Genomic DNA, 10482 nt, shown 5'->3' on the forward strand with positions numbered 1-10482 from the left:
GTCATGGTGAATGAGGTGCAAGGCTGTCCTGCTTTCTTCCACGCACGGGCCTTGATGACCCCGTGTTCTCATGTGTTGAAGGAGCCCTCAGGGTGACCTGACCTCACAAGACCTGCTGCCTGGACAACACCCTAGAGAGGTAAGAAATGGGGCTTCAAACACCATCCAGACCCCGGTGCCAACATCAGGTAACATCTTTCTCTTGCACATAGATCATTGTTCTGGATGCATAGCTTCAGATTCTTTGCCTTTTTATAATGATTGCTCTTTGCTCTTAGATTTACATCAAGAAGTTCCAGTAAGTTTTTGAAATATACAGAATAATCTTTGAGGAAGAGGCAGAGACACCATTTTTACCCCTGGCATGTTGGCAGATGGTGGGTCCTAGCTGGGTGGCCCTCTGATCTTATACTCAGTTGAAAGAGGTGCATTGCCCATGTTTGCACCTGCTTCTAGAGGGCAGCCTGCAGCAGAGGCCTGGAGGAAGAGCGGGTACAGAGGTTTCGCCCCTCCGCTCCATTTTAAAAAGTCAGTAATAGCATCCGGCTCGCCTGTTCTCTGTCCAAGTATGACTCTTCTGTGCTGCCTTGTTGTCACTATCTCCCTTTGCCAGTCTTGCTTCCTTCCCTGTCTCACATGCACATGAATCGGGCAGCGCTCCACAGTGAGCTATCCCCCTTCTCGTATATCTTAGAGGCTGCTTCCCAAGGCAGGTGACCTGCGGAGTTTGTCTGGGAGGGGTCTGGAAACCCAGCTCTAAGGTGCAGAGACAGACCCGGGTCTCAGTCAGCTGACTGGCCAAGAGGTCCCCAGCCTGGTGGGTGGCGGGGCAGGGGTAGGGCCCAGCCGTCCCTGCTACTGTCACTGCTAAAACCTCACAGTGGTGACCTGGGATGATGTGAGCAGAGGATGGGAGTATCCTGGCAATCTGGAAATGAGTTGGGAATTACAAGAACTATGGGATTGGATGGGTGTTGCTGGGCTGATGCCTTTCAGAGAAAGATGATGCAAACTAAGACCAGTGAATCACACCTGAAAGGTCAAGTGTGAAAGAGGACATCCGGGCAACATTGTAGACTCACACCTCCTAGAGCCGGAGGGAAGAAAAAGCTAAGGACATAATGGGGTCCACCATCACCATAAGAGCATCGGCGCTACAGAGAAGACTGGATTCTCAGCTTCAGTGCACCTGCTTTGCCAGAACAGGGCCGTGATGGGGAACGATGGGAGACAGATACTGAGATGTGGCATAGGGACTTTGGAGACAGGGCATTCAAAGCCCTCAGGGCACTTGTGTCTGCTGAGGACAAGGCAGCACCTTAGTTACTCATCTCCGAATAGAACTTCTAAACCCAAAGGAAAAAGAATAAAAGGACAGTAAATTCTATGGAAATCTGGTTCTCAATAGTCCTCGAAGACAATGCCCAACCTTCAAAATCTCTGGGAGACAAAAGAGAAAATCCACCAAATCCAAAAGCTCAGTCACCTACACTGCTGCCCTCCCACCCTCACCAGCCAAAGGAAAGGGCAGGTGAAGGGGCCAAGGAGCCTGAAAGTTATTTAGAAATCCCACTGCCAATATTAAATCCAACTTAAATTAGAAAATATTGAAATATGTCCCGCACATCAGGACACAGATTATAGGAAACTGTTTCAAAGTATGCCTGACTTGGGACTTGGGATGGTTGGCCAAGATCCCTCAGAGTCTGTGAATAGGGTACCTTCCATGGCAAGAGAGACTTGTGTGGTCATTAGGTAGGGTTTTGAGTGGGTTGTTATCTTGGATTATCAGAGTGGAGCCAACGTAATCACAGAGACCTTTACAAGTGAAGGAGGGAGACAGGAGAGTGGGAGCAGGAGGCATATTGACCGCAGCAGAAATAGGTCAGGAATGGGACCCTAGGCGCTGGAATAGCAAGGACACTGACTCTACCCCAGCAGGTGCTAAGTGCTGAGTAAAGGGAGTACTGGCCACATGAAGCAGAGGTCTCTCCAGAGGCAGGGGTGAGGTGAGGCCTTGTAACTGGGAAAGTCGCTCAGACTTTCAGTCCCTCATCGCTGGAACCAGAGGGCTGGTCAGGATTGGAAAAGGGAAGAGCTGGGAGCCTGCAGGCTGAGGTTCCAGATTTTCCACCAATTACCAGCCATGGGGCCTTGAGCAAATAGCACAACCTCTCTAGGCCTCAACGTCCCTGATCCATGGAAGGGGCTGATTCAGGGGCACCCATAACAACACCTGATCCTTATCTGTTGCTCAAGCGATGGAGGACATTCTTATTGACTTGTTGTCACAACCAGGGGACGGAGCGATACTCACCGCTCACGGTGACCTGGGTGCCTGGTCCAGACTTAAACTCCACCTCAGGGGCCCCTTTCTGGAACTTCACACAGTAGTAGGTTCCAGCGTCTGCTGGGGTGATGTTACTGATGCGGATGGAAAAGTCCATGTTGTTTCTTCTTGTGGTGTCTGAAACATTTGTTACGCGGGGAAAGTGGCCTCCTCCGAAACTGAAGATTAACTCCCGGTCTGGCCCCGTCCCCCTGAACCACCTGATTTTCCCAACGGGGACCAGGGAGGTCAGGGTGCAGTGCAGAGTGGCTGTCTCTCCGGCTGTGACAGACACCAGCTTCTCCGGCTGGATCACCTGCAGCTCCGCCTCACCTGCCACACCTGGAGGGAGAACAAAGCAGGTATTTACCATCCTTGTGCGATCCTGTCTGTCCGCTCAAGTGTTTATCCACAACAGCTTTCACTGAGTGCACACCGTGAGCCCAGCCCGCTGCGTGTGCACGGCATGTAGCCCTCGCGATGAGCCTGTGACATGGGACCCTGTTACAGACGAGGAAAAGAAAACACAGAGAGGTTCAGTGATACATATATCACATTTTCTTTATCCATTCATCAATAACGGACGTTTGGGCTCTTTCCATACTATTGTTGGTAGTGCTGCTATAAACACTGGGGTGCATGTGTCCTCCAATCTGTGTTTTTGTATACTTCGGAGAAATATCCAGTAGTGCAATTGCTGGCTAATGGGGTAGCTCTGTCTCTAACTTTCTGAGGAACCTCCATACTGCTTTCTAGAGTGGTTGCACCAGGTTACATTCCCACCAACAGTTTGAGAAGGTTTCCCTCTGTCCGCATCCTGGCCAACATCCGTTGTTTCCTAAGGCCTTACTTTTGGCCATTCTGACAAGTGTGAGCGGTATCTAATTGTAGTTTTGTTTTGTATTTCCCTGGCGATGAGTGGTTTTGAGCATGTTTCTTCACGTATCTGTCAGTCGTTTGTACGTTTTCTTAGCCATCCAAAGGAATGCAATATTGCCAATAGCAATGACGTGAATGGAACCAGAGTGTGTTATGCGAAGGGAAATAGGTCAGTTGGAAAAAAGATACTGAATGATTTCAGTGATAGGTGGAGTTTAAGAAACAAAACAGATGAACAGAGGGGAGGGGAAGGAAAAGTAAAATAGGATAGAAATAGAAAAGGAGCGAACCATAAGAGACTTTTTAGCTATAGAGAACACTGTGGGTTTCTGGAGGGGAAGTGGGTGGGGGAATGGGCTAATTGAGTGATGGGCATTAAGAAGCAGAATTGTCGTGATGAGCACTGGGTGTTATATGTAAGCAATGAATTATTAAATTCTATTCCTGAAACCAATACTACACTATATGTTAACTAACTTGAATTTAATTTATTGTCAAATTGGTTTCCATATAGCACCCAGCGCTCATCCCAACAGACATAAATAAATGGAAAAACTTCCTCTGTGCGTGCATTGGAAGACTTCATATTGTTAAGATGTCAATACTACCTAAAGCGATCTACAGATTCAATACAATTGTTATCAAAACCCCCATGGCATTTTTTTTTCAGAAATGGAAAAGCCCATTCTAGAATTCATATGCAGTTTCCAGAGACCTAGGTCACCAAACAATCCTGGAAAAGAAAATAGTTGGGAAACTCATACTTCTTGATTTAAAAACCTACTACATAGTATAATAATTAGAGTACTATAGTACTGAAAAGAATAGAGGGATAGAGCAATTAAATTGAATAGAAAGCCTAGACATAAACCCTCACATATATGGTCAAAAGGTTTTCAACAAGAGTGCCAAGACCATTCAGTGAGGGAAAGAGTACTCTTTTCAACATGAGATGCTGGGAAAACGGGATATCTACATGCAAAAAAAGAATTTGAACCCTCATTTTACTCTATATAGAAAAATGAGCTCATTGGATGAAGGGACCTAAATGTAAGAGCTAAATGTATAAAATTCAGAGAAAAAACCGTAGGCAAAACTCATGATATTGGATTTGACAATGATTTCTTGGATAAGAAACCAAAGGAACACATAATAAAATTAAAATATATGTAAATTGGACTTCATCAAAATTAAAAACTTTTGCATAGCAGGGGACAATATTAAAAGTGAAAGAGGGACGCCTTGGTCGCTCAGTCGGTTAGACATCCAACTCTTGATTTCAGCTCAGGTCATGATCTCATGGTTCATGAGTTCAAGCCCCAGGTTGGGCTCTGTGCTAACGGTGCGGAGCCTGCTTGGGATTCTCTCTCTCTCTCTCTCTCTCTCTCTCTCTCTCTCTGCCCCTCCTCCACTTGCACTCTCTCTGACTCTCTCAAAATAAACAAACTTACAAAAAAAAGTGAAAGAACTCACAGAATGGGAGAAAATATTTGCAAAGCATATGTCTCAGAAAGAATTAATAACCGGCATATATAAAGAATTCCTACAATTCAACAAAAAAATGTCAAATAGCCCTGTTAAAAAATGGACCAAAGACTAGAATAGACATGTCTACAAAGAAGATACTCAAATGGTGAGTAAGCACAAGATATTGAACATCACTAGTCATTAGAAAAATGAAAATCAAAACCACAATGAGATACGCTTTCATCCCTGAGAATGGCTTTTATCAAAAACAAAAGAAAGCAAAACCAAAATACAAGAAAATTAAAAATCAGAAAATAAGGATTGAGTAAGCTGTGGAGAAACTGAAACTCTTGTATGTCGATGGTAGAAATATAAACTGGTGCGGCCGTTGTGGAAACGGTTGTGTTATCATTAATCATTAAAATTTAAATGTAGAATTTGTATGATCCAACAATTCCACTCTTAGGTAAATATCCCCCACATTACAGGTAAGTACTCAAATACTTGTACATCCTTGTTCATAGCAGCATTATTCATGATAACCGAAAGGTAGCAGAAAAAATTCATTTCTATCCATAGATGAATGGATAAACAAAATGTTGCTGTATGTATGTATGTGATATATATATATATACACACACATATACACACATATGTATACACACACACACACACACATATGTATATATATGGAATTTTATTCGGCCTTAATAAGCATTAATAAGCAATGATAGTCTTGGGGTGCCTGGGTGGCTCAGGTGGTTGTGCGTCTGACTTCGGCTCAGTCATGATCTCATGGTTTGTGAGTTCGAGCCCTGCATGGGTCTCACTGTTGTCAGCAAAGAACCTGCCTCGGATCCTCTGCGCCTCTCTTTCTGTGTCCCTCCCCAGCTCACACTCTCTTTCTCAAAAATAAACAAACAACAATAACAGCAGCGACAACAACCAAGAGCAGTGATAATCTGATATGTACTATAATCTGGATGAACCTCAAAAGTATCATTCTAGGGTGACATATGCCAGATACAAAAGGACAGATATACGGTTCCATGTATATGAAGTACCTAGAAAAGACAGATTCATAGATACTAAAAAGTAGTTGCTGTGGGGGTGGAAGGAATGGAGAATTCTTGCTTAACGGGTGCAGCGTCTGTTTAGGATGTTGAAAAAAATCCTGAAATGTGCGGTGGTACCAGCTTCACAACTATGTGAACGTACTTAATGCTACTGAATTGTATCCTGAAAAATGGCTGAAATAGATTTCGTGTTATGTATATTTTAGCACAGTAAGAAATATCTACTCAAACAAGGTGATCCCCCCCCCGTAGAGCCTTTCAATTGGACTAAATGGCTCAAGGAGAAAGAAAATGTATCGTTCCAGGGGCTCATGCATTTGAGAAATCTGCCCCCGAAGGGGGAGATAGAACCATGGGAATGTCTAAGCAGGGGAACTAGTAGGCTACAAAATTGTTCATGTTCTGCAAAGAGTTGTGGGACGTTGCCTATGGCTGAACATTGAGTTATGCATTGAAAGGACGCGAGCCGCCTTTGGAGCAATCATTGAACTGCGTGTGCCAGACTTTGCAGGTGGATTTCACTGCCTCAGTGACTAGCCAGTCTCTGAAGACACAGAGAAATACAAAATTATTCCTTATTACTGGAAGTGTCCTGAAAACTAGGCAGGGATATAAATCAGAGAAACGGGCTGTTCTGGCACCACACACACACCTGTGTTCTCTTCTATCGCTCAGCTACTCCTCGGGGAGAAAATTTGTGGTTCACTCTTGCAGAGTGTGAGCTGGTAAAACCCATGCACTTAGCACGATTTGCGACCGAGCATGTCTCCTCAGGAGGGCACGTGTTACCACAGCCAGGTCTTGGGTGTGCCAAGAACATCAAGTGGTTTGGTTTATGAGTTTGGACGAGGAGATTGGGGTGAGGAAACTGAGCTGCTAAGACAAAAATGGGAAGAAACAGGAATGCATTTTTGGAGGAAGACATGGAGGGACCAGGAGAAGGAGGAGGTAAGAGGGATCAGAGCATCAAGAGGAACCAGGGTGGGGCGCCTGGGTGGCTCAGTCGGTTAAGCGTCGGACTTTAGCTCAGGTCATGATCTCACGGTTTGTGAGTCTGAGCCGTGCGTTGGGCTCTGGGCTGACAGCCCAGAGCCTGGAGACTGTTTGGATCCTGTGTCTCCCTCTCTCTCTCTCCCTGCCCCTCTCCTGCTTACACTCTGTCTCTCTCTCTTTCTCTCTCTCAAAAATAAATAAATACTTTTTAAAAAACCTTCAAACAAACAAACAACAGGAACCAGGGAAAGGTGTAAACTCTGCCATCTGTGAAATCTATATTCCTCATAGATTTCCATCTCTGGCCCAGGTCTCGTCTCTGAACTCTGGATTTGTATGTGCAATGAGCCACTCAACAATTTGCATAGATAGAAGCAAACCTCTCACTGTTCACACTGGCTCCAACCGAACTCCTCGGTTTCCCCCACATCCTTGTACATCTCAGATGAGGCACCTTTATTCTCCGAGATGCTCAGGTCCAAGCCCTTGGGAACCTCTCTTTCCACCCCAAATCCTATGTATCAGGAGATCCTGTTGTCTCCCCTTCTGCATGCACCCACAATCCGACCTCTTTCCCCTTCCTCTCCTGGCTGCTGTCTGGGTGCAAAATGCTTTTCCTTGTTTGCACGAACACGACGAACTCTTGAATGCTCTAGTCGCTTCTGTCTGTGCCCTATGGTGTCTAATCTCAACCAAATGCTAGCATAAGTTAAAACTCATGGTGGATCATGTCATTTCTGTCTTCAGAACCTTGCAGTGACAACCATTTTACTCAAGAGTGAAAGCCCAAACCCTTAAACAGAACAGGAGGATTCTACTCTCCTGCTGTTCCCGTGCTGTTCGGGAAGGCTCTTTCCCCAGAAGATCACATGGCTCACACCCCAAATTCTTGTAGTCTTTGCTCTAATCTCCCTGTTCAGTGATGCCCACCCAGGCTACCTCTTTAAATACATCCCACCCTGAAGAGTCTCTCATTGTCTTCTCCAGCTGTACTGTCATGTTTTTCCTTAACACTCATCACTTTCTAAATTGTTTTTTCAATATATGAAATTTATTGTCAAATTTGTTTCCATACAACACCCAGTGCTCATCCCAAAAGGTGCCCTCCTCTATACCCATCACCCAGCCTCCCCTCCCTCCCACCCCCCATCAACCCTCAGTTTGTTCTCAGTTTTTTAGAGTCTCTTATGCTTTGGCTCTCTCCCACTCTAACCTCTTTTTTTTTTTTTCTCTCCTTCCCCTCCCCCATGGGTTTCTGTTAAGTTTCTTAGAATCCACCTAAGAGTGAAAACATAACACTCATCACTTTCTAACATACTATGTTATTTCCTTATTTGGTATGTCTGTTGTTTCTTTTCCTTTTCTCCACTATGATATAACTTCCACGAGGGCATCTACTTTTTCTCTTTTAATAACCAGTATGCCCAAAGCTCACATAACAGTTCTTGGCACCTAGTAGTTACCCAGTAAATATTGGTGTAATGTGTGAATTTCCCAGTGTGATCCCTGTCTGAGACCCTGCCCTCTATTTTCAGTGGAGAATTTCTCAGGAAAATATAATGAGAAGCTGAATTTCCCATGAAGATGACTGTGGGGGAAAAAACTACTTGCATATACTCAGAAAACGGAAGAGCCCAAAAGAAACAAACCACAAATGCTCTTCCCCCCCACCCTACCCTTCCTACCCTTCTGCAGATCTGCAGAAATCTCATGGGATGGATGTGGGGCCATAGGGTTCGAGAAGAGCAATGGTTAGACCCGTGAGATCTAGAATCAGACTGCCTGAGTTCAAATCATAGCCCTGCCTTCACCACTGAGTGACCTTGGGCTTTTCTGTGCCTTCTTTGCTTATCTGTAAGGTAGGGGGACAGAAATGTCTACCTTGGGTACAAAGATCACAGGACATAACAGACACATGCATTTCCAAGTGGGTGTAGCACATGGTGAGTGCTCAGGAAATTGGAAAGTGATTACGCATGAGATTTCCTGAGGCCTGGAGGCATCAGCTGACACTAGATGGTTGGGATCAGGATATGATTACAGGTGCAGATCATACAGGCAGGATCCTCGGTATCTTGTACCCCTTTTTTCCTCCCCACTCCGGTCCAGCATGGAGGACCTCCAAGGTAGTAACGCACAAAGTTCTACTCCTTCTACCCAGAGAGAAGTTTGCTTGTCTTAAGAGCTTGGTGGATGGTGAGCAGTACTTTAGAGAAGTAGAAAAAGTGGGTGAGGAGCTGAGAGACAGGGAACCAAACATCTGTTCACTGTGCATTTCACGTAGAGTGGACGTGGCATGAAGAAATCGATAAGAAAGCGTTTTCAGATATCCCATACCCACGTGTGCACCCTTCCTCATGCCTAAACATGTACACACACACATACACAAGTGCATTCCCAAGTATACATGAAGTGTGGCCCAGCATGCTAGCATACAGATCACTTTGAGGATTCCATGAAATTGTCATACACGTTAAAAGCTGAGTAAAAGATTCGGCACATAGGAATCACCCAACATATCGTTAACCAAAGTTTGGGAGGACACACAGCAGAACTGGAACTCTGGAGACCTCGGAGTGTGCTAAGTGATGCCTCTTCTTCTGTTTCCCTCTCTGTATTTTCTGATGTTTGTTTAGTTAGCCTCCACCGAGAAGCCGAGCAGCATAACACAGTGGAAAGAATGAACCATGGAGCTGGGTGGCCTGAACGTGAATCCCGGCAGATGCACTGACTTAGGTAGCTGACATTGGGCCATTAACTCTCTCTGCCTGAATTTCTCCATCTGCTGATCATCAGTACAGTCCTAGCTATCAAGCAGGGGTGTTGTGAGAATTAGATCATTTAATACCTACAAACTTGTCCTTGTGACAGATGGAAGCCTCCACTGTCTGGATGCCTCTGGTAACAAGCTGTAGGTGATGGATGCATAGAGGAAATGCTCAGATCCCCGATTTCCTGCTCTCAGATGACACCCAGTCCTTGGTCTTCTGTGGCAGCCCTGGGTAGCACACCTCTGGTTACCTGGAAGCCCTTGATGTCCAGGGACATGGGAGATGTTGTGGGATCAGGAAGAGGGGATTTTACCCCAAGGCAGTGCTTACCTGTGAGTCCCAACAGCAGAGCCAGCAGCAGGTAAGGAGGCAGGTGGGGCCCGGAGGCAGGGGCCAACATTGCGGAGGCCTGGGGACCCTGCTCTGTGCAAATGTGTGTGCTGGGTAGAATGGGCCTCTGTTCTGTAGAGAGGAAAAGCCTTCCTTCTCCTGTCATTAGGGGAAGTGCCTATGATGGGGTGACATGGCTGTGAGGCAACAGTCTGCTTCTAGATTGTGAAAGAGAAGTCAGGCAGAGAAGACCTCACTTGGTGAGGGGTCCTCTTCTCTTTTTCAGAGAGTGGAGAGGCCCAGGAGAGATAATGCATCCTGCCTGCATGGGGCCTCTGCCCCCTCCAGTGGGCCCTCCCCCCATCTTGAGGTCTTCATGGTGATTCCCCACTTGGGAGCCCCAGACCAAGGCGGATCTGCAGTTGGGGGCTGTGTCCCAAGCTCCTGAGCCCAGAACACTTAGGGGTGGCTGGCTTGTGGCCTCAGGCTCCACCAGCCTGCCAAACGACGGGGGAGATGTCTAGAAGTGAAGTAACTCCATGCTTTGGAGTTACTCAGCAGGAAGAAAAGTGGTTCACCAGAGCCTGCCCAACTTTGTGATTGAACGAGGTCTGTTCCAGAAATGACTCCCCATTCC

General features: G+C 45.9%; 1 protein-coding gene across 3 annotated transcripts in view; it reads right to left on the reverse strand.

The window, feature by feature from the left end:
* LOC101085539 (signal-regulatory protein beta-1-like) overlaps positions 1-9989 on the reverse strand; it is a 52646-nt gene extending 42657 nt beyond the window's left edge. For all 3 annotated transcript variants that reach the window (XM_045053801.1, XM_019826729.2, XR_006595292.1), the window contains exons 1-2: positions 9846-9989; positions 2318-2671 (exon numbers count right to left, since the gene is read on the reverse strand). In XM_045053801.1, the coding sequence (XP_044909736.1) occupies positions 2318-2671; positions 9846-9915 (424 nt within the window). In that variant the 5' untranslated portion in view covers positions 9916-9989. The remainder of the gene's footprint in view (positions 1-2317; positions 2672-9845) is intronic.
* Between the last annotated feature and the right edge of the window lie 493 nt (positions 9990-10482).

The sequence above is a fragment of the Felis catus genome, chromosome A3, assembly GCF_018350175.1.
Source record: "Felis catus isolate Fca126 chromosome A3, F.catus_Fca126_mat1.0, whole genome shotgun sequence".
Taxonomy (NCBI): Eukaryota; Metazoa; Chordata; class Mammalia; order Carnivora; family Felidae; genus Felis; species Felis catus.